The 19,449-nt window shown below is 47.8% G+C and overlaps 1 protein-coding gene across 1 annotated transcript in view; it reads right to left on the reverse strand.

Moving 5' to 3' along the window:
• LOC102435440 (protein inscuteable homolog) overlaps positions 1–19,449 on the reverse strand; it is a 30,977-nt gene that overhangs the window by 5,720 nt on the left and 5,808 nt on the right. The window contains exons 3-6 of the mRNA XM_006093863.3: positions 16,089–16,267; positions 7,179–7,245; positions 4,908–5,063; positions 2,897–2,973 (exon numbers count right to left, since the gene is read on the reverse strand). Coding sequence (XP_006093925.1) covers positions 2,897–2,973; positions 4,908–5,063; positions 7,179–7,245; positions 16,089–16,267 — 479 coding nt within the window. The remainder of the gene's footprint in view (positions 1–2,896; positions 2,974–4,907; positions 5,064–7,178; positions 7,246–16,088; positions 16,268–19,449) is intronic.

Genomic DNA, 19,449 nt, shown 5'->3' on the forward strand with positions numbered 1-19,449 from the left:
TTTTATTTTTTGATAAGTAGACACAGGGAGGCAGGCCCCCACACCCCCCCTTTTCCTGCCCCTTTTCTGGTGTGTGAACAGGGTATGGCGCCCCCCCAACCCTCCTTTACAAACTCTTTCTTTTGTAGCAGTAATAAGGGGGAAAATCTCTCCCAAAAATCCCGTGTTCCCCCCTGCGGTCCCTGTTTTTTTACAGGGGGTGGCGGGCCCCCCAACCCCCCGAAAATGGGCCCTTTTTTTTTTTAAAAAAAAAAAAACCCCCCCCCAACCCCCCCCCCCCCCAGGGGGCCTTTTTTTTTTTTTGTGGAGGGGATAAAGAACCATAAATTTTCCCCAATCGGCCCCTTCCCCTGAAGTGTAGACCAGTAGGCGGCCCCCCCAACCCCCCTTGATTGGGCCCTTCCTTTTTTGGGGAATAGAGGGGTGGCGCCCCCACCCCCCCCTCCACGGGGCCCTTTTTTTTTTTTACCGGGGGAAGAACCCATAACCCTCCCCCATTGCCCCTCCCCCGGAGTGTTGCCAGGGGGCCAAGAGCCCCCAACCCCCTGATCCGCCCCTACTCTGTGCGGGAACAGGGGGGTTGGCGCCGCAACCTCCCCATCGGCCCTTGCCTTGAGTCTGACAGGAAGGGGGGTGCCCCAACCCCCAAAATCGGCCCTTCCCCTGAGCGTGACTGAGGGTGGCATCGCAACCTCCCGATCCGCCCTGCTCTTTGCATGACAGGGGGCCGCGCCCCAACTCCCCAATCGACCTGCTCTGAGCCTGACCAGGGGCTGCACCTAGGGATTGGGCGTGCCCTCTGCCACCCGAGAGCAGGCCTAAGCCAGCAGGTCGTTATCTCCCGAGGGGTCCCAGACTGCGAGAGGGCACAGGCCGGGCTGGGGGACCCCCCCTCCCCCCCCCCCCAGTGCACAAATTTTTGTGCACTGGGCCTCTAGTCTATATATATAAAAGGCTAATATGCTAAGTGTTCATCAAGGTAATGACATCACATAGCAACGCCCAGCTTCCTCTCCCTAGCAACTAGCCTCCTTGCAGTTTCTTCAGCCCATGAACACAAGTTGCTTTATAGCCAGATGGAAACACTTTACACTGAACCAAATGTCTGTGAAGCATTTTCCTGTGCCTCATCTCATTTGATCCTCACACAAGTCCTGGAGTAGGTAGATAGGAGACTCTGTGGAATCCTATTTTCTTTTCATTAGCCAGAAAACGGAGATTTAGAAAACTTAGAAACTTGACCTGACTGAAAAGAAGTAAGAAATGGTGGACCTTGAAAATGACTTTAGGTTTCTCACTGCACAGAATATAGTCAAACACTGCTGCAGTTATATATTTTACCCTTTGTTCTCCCTGCATGATCTACAATAATAATCTGCTTCCTGTTGATATTTACTGCTCTATTGCTGAAGATTACCTGAAAGAGAAGTTGAGGTGCTTCACTGGGCTGGAAAAAGTTTAGCTACATCAGAAAGCAGGTCTAATTAAGCAAGTTTATTCTATATCTATAAAAGGCTAAGTTGACTCGCACATGTGCGATACATATAAAGCTCTCACTGGTGCCAATCACATGCATGTGTTTCCATCTGTCATTATCGATTGTGAATTTGATTGACACTTCTATTATAGAAAAAGGGCAAATAACGATATTAAAATATTTCTTCTAATTATCTTTCAATGTGCACAAATTCGTGCACCAGGCCACTAGTTTTAATATAATTGGATTCCTTTTTAATCTATATATTTTATTGTATATGTTTAAAACATCATTCTGACAAGAGGTCCATAAGCTTCACCAGATCACCAAGGTGCAAGAAAGGTTAAGATTGTTCTGCATGTACCAGAATAAAAGCCCCATGACAGCATAGATTTTTTGTCTCTTTTTTCACAGCTATATCCTCGTAGCCTAGAGGAGTGCATTTTCAGATAGAATAACTCAGTAAATATTTATTAAATAAAATGTATAGCATTTAGTGACCTACCCATGTCACACAGCTCATTAATGGCAAAACCAAGACAGGTGTGTCTGACTGTAAGGCTCTGCTGTTGCTACCCCACAGTGCCCATCAGGGGCTCCCAGAAATGAGATGAACTCAGTTAAAACAAGATGGGTGAGAGGGGGCTTTACTGTGAAAGATCTTGAAGGATCTCTAAATTCATCACTTCTCCCTTGCATCTTCTGAGGACCAATCAAGGATCTGGAAGCTAAATGGGCCTATTTATCCAATGACTTCCCTGCTCCTTCATGTTTCCAACTGGAAGCTGCTCTGCTTTGGAATCTGTTACACCACATCAGGGAGGAGTTCAGAGACAAAGCATACATCCCCCATCTTGTGCTATGGGATAAATTAAATGAGAGACCCAAGCAGCAAGGAGAAGTCGGGTGGGGACTTCCCAGGATGCACTTGCTTGGTTCAGGTGAAGGCCCTGGTGGCTGGCTGAATAATATTCTCTGTCCCGTCCTATTGCCTCCTGTCCTGTTCCACAAAGGAGAGAAGGAAGCCACAATGCTTCCTTTCGAGGAGGGGAAGGAAGCTTTCTCACTGTGTCCGGTTTGGAAGAGGCAGGAGACATCCACACCCTAGCTCCCACGTACATCGGGCACAGTGACATCACTAACACCGCCTAGCATCCCGCCGCCAGCCACTCAGTCTTGATTATTGTTCAGATTCCCTAGAACCTAAAGGTTTGTGGCTCCCAGCCTCCCATCTTTCACATACATGACTTCATGTAATTGTCTCCAAAATTTTATGAATTAAGTGAACAAGTATTACTCTTATCATCATTTTGAAGAGAAAAGTTGAAGCCCAGAGAAGTTTCATGGCTTATGCAAGCCAACCATGACATAGCCAGCTCCCCTGACCAGGAGAAAAGATGGGGAAGACTGTGAACTCACCAGGCAGGCCACCAGCACGGCGTCACTGCTGTTCCTCTCTGAGGGCGATCGGCAGAGTTCAATGAGGCGGGACATACCTGCATGAAACACACAGAGAACCTCAAGCTCTGGGTGGGGACCAGCCTGGCCAGGCCTGAGCCAGGGGTGCTCCGTTCTCTCTCGCACAGCTCTCCAAATGGGGCCTGTGGAAGCAGGTGGCTCCCAGCGTCCCTGTCAGCTGATCAGTCAGCCAGGGAAGGAGAGTGAACCCACCTGGAGGAGCTCATGGTGGAGGGCTGCTCCCTCAGGTGAGAACAGACCCTCGTCAGGGCCAGGATGAGCTGCAGTGTCAAAACCAAACCCCTAAGTGCCAGAACCCTGGCTGGGACTGAACTTGGTTAAAACTGCAGCCAAGGTGGCACAGGTCTCTCTAAACAGCTACTTCTGTGGAGGTACCTCTGATTTTACCAGAGCCACATTTAGGTTTGCATCTTTTTCAGTGGAACTGTCGGCACCTTTTATTTCTCAATTAACTATCAGAAAATATGTTGTTGCCCAGCTGGTGTCGCTCAGTAGATTGAGCCTCGCCCCATGCAGCAGGAGGTGACCAGTTTGATTCTCAGTTAAAGCACATGCCCGGGTTGTGGGCTCAATCCCCAGTAGGGGGTGTGCAGGAGGCAAACTATCGCTGTTTCTCATTGATGTTTCTATCTCTCTATCCCTCTCCCTTTCTCTCTCTCTAAAAAATCAATAAAAAAAACACATATTTTTTTGAAAAAGAAAAAATATATATTGTAGCTAAAAATATAGAAAACTACAGATTGAGTAGGTTAATGTTGCCTAGGCCTTTAGAGAAGAAAAGTTAAATAAATAACTGCTTTTCAGTGCAAACTGACTTCCTTCAAACTTAAAAAACCACCTCATTATAACAGAATGATAAAAGGTGTGTGACAGCCCTAACTGGTTTGGCTCAGTGGATAGAGCATCGGCCTGCGGACTGAAAGGTCCCGGGTTCAATTCCGGTCAAGGGCATGTACCTTGGTTGCAGGCACATCCCCAGTAGGGAGTGTGCAGGAGGCAGCTGATCGGTGTTTCTCTCTCATCGATGTTTCTAACTCTCTACCCCTCTCCCTTCCTCTCTGTAAAAAATCAATAAAATATATTTTAAAAAAAAAAGGTGTGTGACACATTCTGTATGTGTATCTTCCATAAGGTCTTATGAAGCTGGAACCCTCTGCTGCCACAGGGTCACCTCTTGCCAACCTTGTTGTGCCTGAAGGACAGGCATGATACTGTCTCTATCTGGAGAGCCCTTTCTCAACCTTAACACAAGGATAACTCCTCAAACCACAGCTGACGACTCACCTCCTTGCTAAAATATTCTCTGGCCCACCCAGATGAATGTGGGCTACTTCCCTTGTGTAGCAAATGTGCTATGGACATGCTCTGAGTATTGCTCTATGATGTTCAAGTGCAAATGTTTCTTTTCACACCTGCCACCCCATAGGTGTGTAAGTGCCTGTGGTCAGGACAATGCTATAGTTGATGTTACATGCCTAGCACTAAGAACAGAGCCCAGCATTTGTTGGGTAAATAAGTGACTAACTGAAGGAATGAGTGATTTAATGAGTGAATTAATAAATGAGTTAATGGTGAATAAGTAATAAATGTGCTAATGAATGAATAAACAAAAGGATGAATTAATGAGTGAATGAACAAATGGGTAAACAAATAAGTGAATAACTGAATTAGGAAATGAATTAGTTGGATGAAGAAATGCAGTCCTGATGAACAGGAAGTCTGCAGGTGAGTCATTGTTCTGGACAACTAAAACCTCCCTAGATCCTTCCTCTCTCTTGCTTCAGCCCCAAATTAGAAGCTAGACTAGGGGCTGCACCCCGGGCCTCCATGCCAGCATTTCCCTGCACCCAGAGAGTGGGGCTCACCCCAGCCAGCCCTCTGTTGCCACTGTGAAATCGAGGCTGCTCCCCCACCCCCCAACTCCACTTCTGCTACAGCCAGTACCACTTACAGCTCAGCCGCACGGCCTCCTGTGCCACGTCTGGGTCTCGGCTGAGACGGGCCAGGGTCACTGCAGCCTTCTGTTGGACTCGCTCGCAGGCGGCCACCTCAGCAGGGGTCCCAGATCTTGGCTTCTCGGACAGCATGCCCATGATAAGCTGGACCCCTGGGCAAGAGGCAATGAATAGTTGGCACCCATTCCAGTGGGGAGCCTTCTTGGAACCTGCTGAATGGATAGCTGCAGGGCTGGAGTAAAGGCTGTCAGAATGACTGAGGGGATATTACACACGGGAAGGAAGCTAGACAAGCCCACCTCTTCTACTCCTTCTGCCCTGGGGTGTCTCTGATTCCATGTACCATGTCACCGTACTTGGAAAGGACCCCTGGAGGACATCCCTTTTTACTTTTTAAATGCTTTTACTGGGCTTTTTGACTACATGTCTGATACCGTGCTAAGTGCATAGTAAGTACATGATCCCCTAAAACCTCCAATAGTCTTGAATTTGGTATTAGTATAATTCCCTTTGAGGCCCAGAGAGTGAAGTGTCTTTTCAGAGTCATGCAGTTATCTGACCTCCCACTGCCCTTCATCCAGCCCCCCATCACCACCATCATACACAATTTGGGGCAGCACAGAGATGACATGACCAGACTGCAGGGCAAGAGACATCAGAGCCAAATGCATCCTGGGAAGAGGACCCCTTCCAAAGTCCAGCCTGTGCCACAGGGCCTGCCCTGTCCAGCCCAGGAGGCCTACTGTCTGTGTCGTCATTACTGAGGATCCCTCAGGTGCTGCAACACTTTTGTAAATAGTCTCTTCATCAAACTCTCTACAATTGGGCCATGGGGACTGCTGTTGTTTCCTGAAAGAGCAGATACACTTGGCATAGAGCTCATTCTGTGCCAGGTACACTTCTAACATGCTATCCTCCCATCAGCCCTATGAGGTAGGTGTTACTATTGTTCCCATTTTGCAGATGGAAGTGCAGAGGTCATACAGCTAGTAAACAGTAGCACTTTTTCCAGTTTTAATGGTATCAGCTGCTATGTTACCCTCCCTCCACTGCATTGTCTTATTGTGGCTGTCACACTTTTGTCATGTTGTCACTCTTATCAAGTTGGCCTCTCCTTCTAAACTGTGATCTCCTCCAGGATTAAGGCAAGGATTTATTGATGTCTGTGTTATTTGTTTAGCACAATGCCAGGCACATAGTAGATCTCAATAACTATGGACTGATTGAGCCCATCCATAGCACTTTATGAACCATAAAACCCTCTACAGATGCCAGATAGTCCAATCCCAAATCCACGGGCCTCTGCATTACACTCCTGCTGACCAGTTGAACTTAAGGCTCCAAGTACTGAAGGAATAGGCCACAATGACACCCCTTGGGCTCCCAGCTTCCCAACTGGTTCAGGAACGTTTTTCGTTATTAGCTCATCACATAGAATGAACACAAAATGATGTCTTTCAATTAGTAATAGAGCAATGGGGGATGCAGAACGCGTGTGTTTGTTTAAACCAGAGGGCAACCTGGGAAAAGGGGATTTAGCAACAACAGAGGCAACCGGTGGCATCTCTGGTTTCCAACCCATTGCTAATTGCTGCCTTATTTCCCAGTAACAGGAAGCCCTCACCACTTTGTTCCCAGGTGATGGGGGGTCCCATCATCTTTCTACAGGACCCAGGCACTGAAACCTGGCCCACCTCACATGGACCTTGGTGACAACCCAGCACAAGGTGGGAGGGGGAGAAAGTGTGAAAGCAATGTTCTCAGGTGAGGTGTTGAGGGATCCGGCTGGCCCTGACCTGCTCCCACTCCGCAGGCTCTTCAGCGTTCTACTGAGGCCAAAGCCAATTGGATCAGAATGACTGAAAATTGGAATACTGTCCTTTTGTAGGAATGGATTTGTACTCTTTGGATCATAATGAAATCTTTGTCTTCTCTTTACCATCCTAGTGAAAATGCCCTGCCAGCCTCCTACCTTGGGTCTACCTTACCCCTTCCCCACTTTATCTTCCTCGTGTCACTACCATCATCTGGCCTTCTCTATCTCCTTGTTTGCTGTCTCCCACTGGAATTGAAGCCTCATGAAGGCAAGCAAACAGTTACACATTGGCCAGCTGCACACATAAGCACACATATACATGCTCATGCTATTGTGGAGACCTACATGTACACATGCACGTGCCTCCGCATAGCCTTCACACAAACACAAAAGCCCGCAGTTCTGTATGGCCACATCACCCACACAACATGCACGCGCTGAAAACACATACCGTTCTCCTGAATGATGTCCGAGGCGCACTGCTCCAGGACAGACATGTTTGCCAAGATTGTCACAATCTGGAAAAGAGGATTGAGAAGCTAAGAAAGTGGGCACACCTGAGCCAAAAGGTGCGCTCTACAAGCAGCTGAGCCGGGGCTACAAGGCTTTCCTTCAGCCTGTGACTCCGTCCTGCACACCTGGCCCGTACTTCCAGGGTATTTTCTTTTGTCCCCATGGGCTCCTGCCACCCAGGTCTGCTTCTCCAGTGACTGGATGCCCGTTCATCAGCACGTGACCCTGGGGTGGAACCCAGGACTCCACTGGAGAGAACAATGTCACCTGAGCGAAGAGGGGGTCCCATCATCTTTCTGCAGGAACCTTCTGGTCCCAGGCCCTGAAATGCGGACAGAACTGGCAGGTTCCTGGCTGTCCTCTGCCCTGGATTGGGCTCACCCCATCCTAGCTTTTTGCCCTGATACTGAACCCCACCTACTTTCAACCTGAAATCAACGGAGACTAAGGCCAAGTTAGAGAACATGAGTGGGATAGAAGTCAGCATTACACCACAGGTATCAGATATTCTGAGGTATCTGATGAGAAAGTTCATGCTCAGCTACACTTTGCAGGTCTGGGCCTGCGGGCCTTGCTTGCTGGGCATCGCTGAAGGCCCTACCCATAGTAAAGGGATGCTGACATCAGGTGGACAGTGAGCCGTAGTTACAACCTCACGGGCTGGGCAGCCAACAGCCTCACCAATGTCCACCCCCCAGCCTAGGCAGTCAAGGTTGCAGAGAGAACTCATAGCACAAAACTGAATTAGTAGTGGACCACCAAGGGACCCACTGCAGACCCCCAAACTATACAGGGTGCCAAAATACCACTGGAAAATGTTGACAACCTGGCACCTTTTAACTCAGTTACCACCCATGACACTGCTCCTGACATAAACAGAAAAATGAATATCCAACCACGTCTATGCAAACAGACACTTTCATGTGGTGATTACAATAAGTAGTGAAATAAAATGAGATAAGGTTTCTCACTGGTGCAGGCCTATCTCTTGAAAGATTTCTCCAAAGCTTGGGGTGCAGTATAACTACAAGCCATCCCCTGCTCTGAGGTGGCAGCTGGCGGTCTCCTGAGGACCGTTTAGGCAGCTTACAACCTGAAACTTGACTATTACTAGATAATAATGTGACATTTGCCAAGAAAGAATGTTAGCAAGATTTTAATTGGCTCAATATTGGCATATTACTCTGGATAACAAATGTATGTAACAAATCTCTTTTCAGCAGAAAGAAAAAGTTTGCCGTATTAATAGAATATCTATCTCCCCACTTCCCCACTACACAGATGTTGGAAAGGGGTACTCATCTTAGAGTGCTGTGGCACCCGTGCCTACAGCCCTTCCAGCTCAGATCTGGGCAGGGGTGGGGCGAGGTAAGCGTTACCAGGATGGGTTGCCAGGGGAGAGACCAGAGAACCCCCCAAGAGCTGATCCCAAGGCAAGTCTGTCCCACCAGACGTTTTAGGAAGGGAGTGACAAGCTCCTGTTTGCATTTTAGAAAGATAATGGGACCAAAGGAGGGTTAGTCCTTGGAAGCCCTCCTCCCACCCCCTTTTAAGATAGTGAGTGTTTGTGGGCTGAGTGGAAGGAGTTAGAGGAAAAATATGGGTTGAAGATGTAGTTAAAAGTGGAAGGTTCCCCAGGAAGCACAGAGTGCACAGTCTTCTGAGGAAAGAGAGACAAGGCTATTGGCTTTCTCTGAACTGTCCGCAGTAGCAGGGAGCATGACCACTGCTCCAGCTACATCAGTGATTCCCAAAGTGGGCGCTACCGCCCCCCGATGGGCGCTGCAGCAATCCAGGGGGGCGGTGATGGCCACAGGTGCATTTGGGGGCGATGAGTAACTGCTATTAAAATTTTTAAAAAATTAATTTCCAGGGGCTGAGTAATATTTTTTCTGGAAAGGGGGCGGTAGGCCAAATAAGTTTGGGAACCACTGAGCTACATGGTGGCCGCTACACTCCAGCCACCACCAGCCTGGCCTCTCTGAATAGATACGTTTGACATACAGATCCAACAGGGAAGGGAGGGATGGAGGAACGGAGGAAATGAGGGAGGAAGGAAAGGAGGAAGGACAAAATTTGAAAAAGAAAAAGAAACCTTTGTCTGCCGCATCAGGTTCATCACATGGCAATTATTAGGTAGGTCTTTGTGTCAGACTAATTTAGATCGTGTTAATGAAAATTACTTCCTCTTTACAGAGCCTGTACCCCATGTGGTTTTCGAGGTGCAGATGAAGTATTCAATTAAGCACAATTTGAATAAATGCCAATTAGGCCCTGCTTCCAGTCCCCCTTTTGAAACATCCTTATATGCCTCGCCATGTAGAGGGGAAGGGGGATCAAAGTTTCTTCGCACAGTGGAGCCCCGGGCTGGGATTTTAGGGACACCTGGCTCACCTTATTGGGTACCGGGTGGTGATGCCGTCAGGGGACAGAGTGCAGGATCCAGGCAGACAGTTTCCCCTGGCCCAGGCTAATCCCATCCTGTCTGGTGATTTTCAATTAAGTTCCATTCCCCCTGAGCAAAAAGGCGCTGTTCCCTGTGCAGTTATTGGTGAACAGAGAGGACACCGGCCACTGGGGGAGCCCTAGGTGAGAAGCTATGTAGCGTAGTGGCTGCACAAAGGATCAGCCTAGTTCCAAGTCTCGGCTGTCATTCATTTTCCATGTGACCTTGGCCACATTTCTTAACCTTCTGTGCCTTGGTTAATGAAGGTGTATTAGATTTCTGTTGCTGCTATAACAATCTTATTGCACAGTGCTGGTGATCAGAAGTCCTAAGTGAGCCTAGTGGAGGGAACATCAGGGTGTTGATGGAGCTGTGTTCCTTCTGGAGACTCTAGGAGAGAGTCATGTTCTTGTCTTTTCTAGTGTCTAGAACAGTGATGGTGAACCTTTTGAGCTCAGCGTGTCAGCATTTTGAAAAACCCTAACTTAACTCTGGTGCTGTGTCAAATATAGAAATTTTTGGATATTTGCAACCTTAGTAAAACAAAGATTTATATTTTTGATATTTATTTTATATATTTAAATGCCATTTAACAAAGAAAAGTCAACCAAAAAAATGAGTTCGCGTGTCACCTCTGACACGCGTGTCATAGGTTCGCCATCACTGGTCTAGAAGCTGCTTGCAGTATTTGGCTCGTGGTACCACATCACTCTGACCTCTGGTCCCTCAATCACATCTCGGTCTCTGACTCCAGTCCTCCTACCTCCTTCTTATAGGAACCCTTGTGGTTACACTGGGCCTGCCTGGACAACCCAGGATAATATTCCAGGATAATACTTCTATACCACAATCCTTAACCTGATCACATCTGCAAATTTCCTTTGGACATGTAAGGAAACTTGTTCACAGATTTTGGGATTCAGATGTGGACATCTTTGCGGGGAGCAAAACAGTAACTCATTTAATGCGCATCACAGTCTTATCAATTATACTACTAGAGGCCCAATGCAAAAATTCGTGCAAGAGTAGCCCTCTGGCACCTGGAACCTGGCTTTCCTCTGGCTGCCGACAGGCACCCGGGGCCCCCGGCTTCCCTCGCAGCCCCAGCTTCATCCAGAAGGTCATCCGGTCTAATTAGCATATTACACTTTTATTATTATAGATGAGTTCCTGTGGTAGCACCCAGAACATTTGTTAAACAAAATGAGTATGACATGCCTGAGGGAAACACCCTGAAGGTACCCAGACTGTGAACACCTGTGTCAGGGGGCACTAACCAACACAATCCCCAGTGTTGGCATATGTTTTGCTGATGTGAGATATTCCCAAAGGGAGGCCAGGTCCCAGCTCAGGAGGAACCCTTCCCAGAAGAGAACCCAACAAACTTTGCGCTTATTGCTTTCTGCCACATTTTGAAATCACTTTCCCTTTGGCATCCCCAAAACTGACTGACCACCTTAGGAAAATCGAGGTGAATAGCAAATTGAATCAAAAGAGCAGGGGACCTCCCGTGTCACTGGCCCTGTGTGGCAAGAAGGAGGTTGGCAAAGCCTTTTGATGTCAGTGCGGATGCGGAGGGAGGTATTCTGTGCTGGCCCAGGGCAGGTGCTCTGGGAGCTCTTGTCCACAGCCCATCCCAAGGCAGGAACCGGGCTTGTCTCACAGCCTCGCCAATGTCTGCCTGTGCTCACACACGGTCTCTGCCTCTGTCCCTTTTGTGTGCTATGTGTAAACTAACACTGAAGACCATACCACATAAAACCCTAGCGAGGGTTACCCAGGAAACCCAAAGAGAGGCAAGTGCTCTGGTCTAACAGAACTTACCACACAGAATAGCTGACATGCATTTAATGAAAAGTTATCATTGCTTTTATGCTGTGCAGTAATTAGGACAAAAAGGCCAACAGTTGGTATGACTGTAATTAGAGTTACTCCTTAATTGCTAGATGGAATATTTAGATTTCTGTTATCCCTGTGTTAACTCTCTAAAAGCTTTATCACCCATGTCAACTGCAGCCTTGAGACCAGCCAGCAAAATCCCTTTCAGCCTCTAGGGAAAGCCCACTGCTCTCTCGGTCCTGCCTTCTTCCCTCCACACCACTTCCTCCACCAGAGGTCAGAAAGAATCAAGACCAGGATATTGGTCTGAAGGATGAAGGGGTCTGAGAGAAGAAGGATGTAGTCTCTTTTTATACACTATGGCCACGCTTTTTTAAAAATCTGTATGATTTTATTGATTTGAGAGAGAAGGGAAGAGGGAGGGAGAAAAAGAGAGAGAGAGAAACATCAATGTGAGAGGGTAACATTGATCAGCTGCCTCCTGCACACCCACTACTGGGGATCTAGCCTGCAACCCAGGCATGAGCCCTGACTGGGAATTGAACCGGCAACCTTTTGGTACATGGGACAATGTTCAACCAACTGAACCACACTGGCCAGGGCTGTGTCCACTCCTTTGCGTGGCTTGTAGTCTTTATCACACACACACACACACACACACACACACACAACTTGCATATACCCAGACACAGATTGAAACAACACACACCACACATTGCCTTATACCACACTACACTCACCACCTCATTAACTACCTGTCCTGGCCTTAATTTCCTGCCTTTAAGCTGACCTTCCCTATCTCAGACCCATCCCAATTCCTGGCTCTATCACAGACCCCTGCCCTGCTCATGTGTGAGCATCCACTTTGGTGCTAACCACTTTAGGAGCATTATGCCATCTGATCACAGGAGGGAGAAAACATTACCCCCTTACCCATCTGAGGGAAGTGCGGCTTAGAGAGATCAAGCGATTTGTCTAAGGTCACACCGCTAGGCAATGGCAGAGTCAGGATTTGAACTCAGGTCTGTCTGAACCCAAAGTCTGTGCTGTTTCTACTATGTCACATGTGCATATGACAGGACCTTATAAACTATAAAGGTCTTTTTCAATGTGAGTCAACATTACAAACCCTAGTAACTGGCATTTCTAATAAAAGGACTCCTGATAATGCTATTCACAGTGAGGTCTCAGAAATGCGACAAAATCTTGACATTCTAAAATGCCAAGCAGACATGTTATCATGGGAAGCGTACACCAGCACCCTCCACCTCCATGAAAGCCACTAATTTCTGAAGGCCACACAAGGTCCTGCTCAGTGGAAGTCTCTGTTGTGGGTTAGATAACAGGGTCTCTCACCGAGGTTGTCACTGCTTGACAGGCAGGGCAGAGGTGAGTAAGCATGAGGCAGCCCCTCTCCCACTGCCCGTGGCACACCTGTAGCTGGATTCCCTGCACAGCATGACCCCTAGGAAATACCTCCTGAGGATTAAAATTTGAGCCACACAGATGGTTTGTTAGCAGGGGGTTCTTCTGGATGTCTGACCACAATGGCTCCCCTAGATTAGCAGCGGAGGGGTGGTGGGGGGGTTGAGACGAACCAGACACAATGCTGCCCTCACCCCATCCACACCCCAAGGGTGGGTCCAGGATAGGCCTGGCCGTCGAGGCTTCTGTTGGACAAATTAAGTGGACTCAGCTTGCTGAGATGATGGAGAGGTCCTCATGGAGATGTCCAAATGGAGGTGGACCAAGTACACATCCAAGACCAAGAGGCTCCGCACAGCATTGGCGTCATTGGCAGATGCATTACCGGAAACTTCACGGGCATTTAATCTCCTAAGTGTTTCAGGGGGCGGTGAGCACTTCAGAGGCTAATTCATCTTCTTTGTCTTCATTGCGCAGAGCTCTCTGGTCATCTTAATCCTCGCTCTGCCACAGGAAAGGGCCATTTGTTTCTTTAATGGATGCACTCTCGCTAGCTAAGTGGCTGCTCTGAGTCAGAGCAGAAAGCTAAGCCACCCTGAGGATGGTGGGAGCCGTACCTGGCTCAGACATCAAGGGTGTGGAGAAAAGGGTGTGGAGAAGATGGGATTGGGGGGACAGGGTGGTTAGGGAGTGAAGCAGAAAAACTCCAGATTCAGAAAGTTTCTATCTGCTAGAACTTGATCACATTCTCTCCCCACCCTGAACCCCTCCTCCTTCAAGAGGGGCCAGTCACTCCTCGTGATGAAACAAGGGTCTCTGCCCAGAGCTTGGGGATGTCTGAGCGGGAGGAGTCTTGCCCCTTTTACAGGTAAGAAAATCCCACTCCAGAGATGCCCCCCTCAGGGCTGTGTGCCACATTCCAAGGCCAATAGTAATAATAACATTGATATGAGCTTCCATTTATTTAATAGTTTCTTTGTGCCAAGAATTGTAGCAAGAGTTTATAACCATTCATTTATTGAATTCTTATTTCAAATTTGTGAAGTATCTTTTATTCAACCACATCCACACAAAAAAGAAAAGTGAGGCTTGAAGTAAAATATCTGAAGTTATATGATTATCATAATAGAGGAGCTTTGAACCCAGGTCATCTGACCCCCAAAATTCCTGTTCTTATTGTTTTACTACTAGATCTTGTATGAAATGACCAGAGTTGGCCACAAGAAGGAACTTGAAGGTGAGGGGACCTGATACTGTCAGGTAGATGACAGACCCAGGAACTGGCGGTGTCTAGCTGAAGAAGAGGAAGTGCCAGGCACATCACACAGAGCGCGCCCTCCACCCCACTCCCCACAGCCAAGGACTGTGCCTGCAATGTGCCCCTCTTTATCCATCTGTACTGTCACACCTTGTTTCTATGGGGAACTTGTCCAACTCTAAGGAGTGAGAGATTTGACTGGAAAGGAAGTCATGAACCACAGCACGCATGGCTTGGGAAGCCAAATTGAGGACTTTGAATAATTCACTATCCATGCTCTTCCTTGGAGCATCAAGCTTAAAAATAATAATAATATCCATCATTTATTGAGGACTCAGAAGGGCTAAGCCTTGTATCGGGTTCTTTGCATGTATTATCTCACCCACCCTCACAATAACCCTGAGAGGTCGGCATTTATGTCCCAATTAATAGTGAGAACATCAACACCCAGGAGGCTGTGACTTGTCCAAACCACCCAATGAATAAATGGCCAGGATCCACCTCGGTCTCTCTGACTCCACAGCTACACTGCCTCCACTTCACGTTCACAGCAGGTGAGAGTCAAAGACCCAAGTCTAAGTCAGGCCAGGATGTAAATGCTGGCAGCTGCTTGCCAACCCTATGATAGGGGGACATCCTTTTTGAGCCTCAAGACTCTTATCTATAAAATGGAGCAAATATTACCAGCCTCACAGAATTATTAGAACCCTCATAGGAAATTGCTTATATGTCCTAGAAAATGCTCTCTGAATGTGAGTTTCTATGGCCAGCAATTCTAAGGATAAGGAAGAACTAATGCAGTGCCGTCCTGCTTCTTCCTTTGTGTGCCCTAAAGAAGCACTTAGAGGACTTCATCACGGGGCCAACTTCGGGCAGAGGCCTTAAGAAATCCTGGGGAAGTATAAACATGGACCGTGCCCTGGGGGCTTGGGAGTGGGGCTGACATGCACTAACAAGGAAGGAATAAATACCATTAGAACAGACACCACTGCATTGTGAAGTGTGGCCTCTAAGAGCAGGAGGGCATTCCAGAGGCCTGGAGCCACCGGGAAGGCTTTGCAGGGTTGCCGGGTGGGAGCTGGAATAAGAATCTATGGCAGCTTTACTAGGTGATGAGGCTGAAAGACACAGGTGGGGATTGGAGGCTAAGATGCAGACAGGGATGAGCTGGGTTGGAGGTTAGGGATCATCTAACTTAGAGCTCAGGCACTTGATGGAATTTACAGAGCACTGAAACCCACCTGATCCACCGCCCCACACACCTTTCGGTAGGGAAATGGCAGGCTGAGTACGGCAGAGGTGAGACAGGTCAGAATACCATAACCTCTGAGCCCAAGGCCTTTTAAAACCCCCTCGCTCAATATTTTCTAACATGTTTGGCAGTAAAGTCCTTTTTTCCCAACAAAACTTTACATGGATCTCAATCTACAAAATCATTGAGATGGATACAAGGGCTGAGGCCCAGAATCAAGGTTCTGACCCAAGCAAACCCCTGTTTTCATGGAAGCAGAGAAGGGACAAAAATCACTGCAGGGCACAATGTCAGACAGGCACCAAAAAGAGCAGGACACAGACTTTGGGAGTAGGTCCAGGGACCTTCCCATGATGCCTCTCCCTCCTAGAATGGACAGTGTGAATGGAGACAGAGAAAGGCCCATGGTGGTTGGGTTGAGAAAAGGGGTAGAGAGTGGGCTCATGGAGATGCTCCAGGGGCAAGGAGGCATGATGAAAACATTTCCCTTGACCTTCCTACAGGATGCAACCAGCAGGACTGACCAGGTGCTACCAGGCCATGCTGTCCCCCGAGGGCTTAAGCCCTGACCCCCTGACCTGTCTTCACGGTGACAGGCGCTGTGCCTGGTCCCTCCCCAGCTTCTCACCTGGTCCCGGGTATAAGGCGTGTCCACCCTCTGCTTGTCGCTGCAGGCTTCCAGGAGGACGCGGATGGCATTCAGCTGCAGGAGCATCTCGCAGGCCATCGTGTCGAAGAAGGTGATGTTGGCAAGGGCCGCAGAGGCCAGCAGGAAGACTTCCCCAGACGAGGCCTCTTGGCACAGTTCTGGATGGCAAGGAGGGAGAAAATAGCTTCACTGAAAAGTGCTTTCACATCAGTGTTCTCATTTGGTTCCCACAATAGCCCTGGGAGAAAATCTGGGCAAGTGTTATAGCGCCCACTTTACAGATAAGGACAGTGTTACTACGGAGGGAAATGTATCTGTATAAGTGGCGCCGCTGGGATTTGAATCCTGGTGGGTGACTCCTATTCACTTCTGTATCCACTATGTACCAGGCACCACTGGGGTCTTGGGATGACACAGTGAACAATATAGATCAGGTCTTTGCTCCTGTTCAGCTCACATGCTAGTAGTGGGCAGGAGAAAATGAGCTTTTAAAAAATTAATATAAATACTTGCAAATTCTAATAAATGTGAGAGAGAAAATTAAAAAAAAATGCTAAGACAGGAGAAAACTAAAAGCCCAATGAGGTGCATAAGGAAGGTCTCCTGAAGAATATGACAACTTAGCCCTTAAGGATAAAATGGGACAATCATGAGAATATTTGAGTGAAGAGTATGTTCTGGGCCAAAGGGACAGCATATACAAAGGTCCTGAGGCAGAAAACAGCTCCTAGTCCATTACATCTCTAGTAATATACACCAGACTACTGTTGCATTTGCCTTGAGAAAAAAGGATGAAGTTAAAACATAAAAATTCTACCTCTCCAGCTGCCATCAGCAGAGCTTCAGTGTTTCCTTTTGGTCACAGAGTAAGTCCTACACCAAGACCCTGAATGTTGGGTTCTTTCTCTCTGACACTAGTGGTCATAACCCAGATCTAACCATATTCCGTACTTAACCATCTATAATAGTAGATGGGTATGATGGTTCTCTAAGGCAGGGAGGACCTTCCTCAATCCCAGTATCCCTCCACCACCTAACACATTCCCCCATGGACTCCACTGGACCAAGAATGGACTCCTGCCTTAGAGGGCATGGGAAACTGTCCATGGTGTGGCCGCCCATCCCAATGGATCTGACTTCTGACTCTCAGCTCCAACTTGACCATCAATTAAGATGCTTCCTGGGTCCAGGCCCTCTCCTGCTGATCACACCTCTATGAAAGTACAGGAGGAGAAGCCACACTTCGGGAATATGGTCCCAGGAGAGAAACACAATTTCAAAGACAGACTGAACTATGTTTTATCCTGATCCCTAGTTCTTGCTTCCAGACAAAAAGTCTGTACTTCTAGGTTCTGATATTGAAACTGGCACCATTTGGCACCTTCTGGGGCCTTACTATAAATGGACAGAAAATAACATTAGTTGAACCCCCTGAAGTGTGCCTTGCATTTTGCCATTAAATTCTCAGCACCCTTAAAGTAGAAAATCTTGCCTCCATTACAGATGTAGAAGCTGAGACAGAGAAGCTAGCAGCAGCAGCCACCATTTATCTCGATTGCTTACTCTGTGCAAGGCACTCCATCCTCACAACGACCCAATGTTTATCACAATTTTATAGATGATGGAACTGAGGATTCAAATGTTAAGTGATTTTCCCAAAATCGTGGAATTGAGGATTGTTGGCAACTGCTGAAACCTAGAATCAAAACTAGGGCTGCCTGACCCCAAAGCCCCCATGTTTCTGTACCCCAGGGTGCCTCTCCTCTCTAGGCCTCTTTGGTTCATCCCATTGAGCTCCTGCAGATCTGGGTTTCAGTTCTATCAGGAGGCAATGTCTGCTTCTGGGCATCCCTGCTCCCCACAGCCCAGGTGTGACCATTAAACAACCCGGAATCTTGACCTAACCACCCATTGGTTGAGAGAGTGGCTTAACCAAGGAGTCAAGAAGTTTATAATTCCCCTTTTCCAATGACTCCCTAGCCTCTGATTTTTGGGGAACCACTGAGGACAACCAACCCCTTCCAGGCCACCTGCCTACATCCAGAGTTGAGGTGAGACCTTAGGACTCAGCGGCCCACTTTGCTTCAAGTTCTCTTCTAGGTCTAAATGCCCACCCTCATTCTTATGCAATCACCATTGCTGCCGACACAGCGATGAACACAGCCGCCTAAGTGCCTTTTAATTTGGGTGCACATTTATTTGGTGCACATTTACAGTCTGAGTCACCTGGGATGTGTTAGGAAGATTAAATGGAGGATTCCAGTGACTCATTTATAAATGTTTCCAATGAATGGCAAGAAATTGGAGGGCTATTTCCCACCAAAGAACAGAGCCCTGGCATCCTGCCCAGCAGATATATCCCATCTGCTGACGCTCAGGGCAGACTCCACAATACATCTTCATCAGAGTGCAGTACGTAGGAGACTCCTCTTCCCCAGGCATAGATCCAGCCCGGCCAAGGAAGTAGGGATGGGCATGTGGCAATAGTGAAAGGTCATTCAGACTATATATGGTTTTTTAAAATTACTTTCTATCATTTATAAATTAGGAGATTTTCTATAAAACTTAGGATTTTTGTCTTTAAAAAAATGTCTTTCCAAATGACAAAAATCAACTGGGGTTTATCAGTGACTGACCCCTTGAGTCACAGCAGTGGTTTTCAATTCAATGCAGGACTTAAGTCACCTTATTTTCTCCTTCCATCTGGTCTCTTCAACTCATTTCTGCTTCCTGCCTGGCTCTGGTGAATGACTGAACATGAGCCTCCTGGCAGACGTAAATCCTGACTCTGGTGTGTGGGCCTTGAAGAAATCCCTCCGCCTTTCTGGGCCTGGGTTTCTTCTCCTATAAAGTGGGCATTAAAGTTCATGACCTCTTGAATTCCCTGCAGCTACGACTCTCAACAACTGGGCTTCTGCATTTTCCCAACTTTGAATAGATGTGCATGCTGGCAAACTGATTCCTCCCAGCCTGGCCTGTGGGTGCCACTGCCCCAGTGACTGGAATCAACCACAGAGTCAACTTCACTGATGCCTCCTTTGCAAAGTAATTGTGTATCTTCAAACGGCAGCATGGATCCTGGAGAGGAATGGGTTTCAAACCCTTGTTTTCTACGTTAGGAAAATTGTCATGTGAGCCTTGCAATGTGACAGGGCCAGGGAGTGGCAGGACCTCACGCAGCGCCTGCACAGTAGCGATTTGCAGAACGGATGAATGAAAAGGCAAAACCCAAACCCGAGAGCTCTAACTCCAAGTCCAATGTTCTGTGTGCCCTAAATGTGTGCTGTTCCAGATATTCCCAGCTCTGGTGCTAACCCTGCATTTTCTGATAAAATTAATT

The sequence above is a fragment of the Myotis lucifugus genome, unplaced genomic scaffold (assembly GCF_000147115.1).
Source record: "Myotis lucifugus unplaced genomic scaffold, Myoluc2.0 scaffold_124, whole genome shotgun sequence".
NCBI classification, from domain to species: domain Eukaryota; kingdom Metazoa; phylum Chordata; class Mammalia; order Chiroptera; family Vespertilionidae; genus Myotis; species Myotis lucifugus.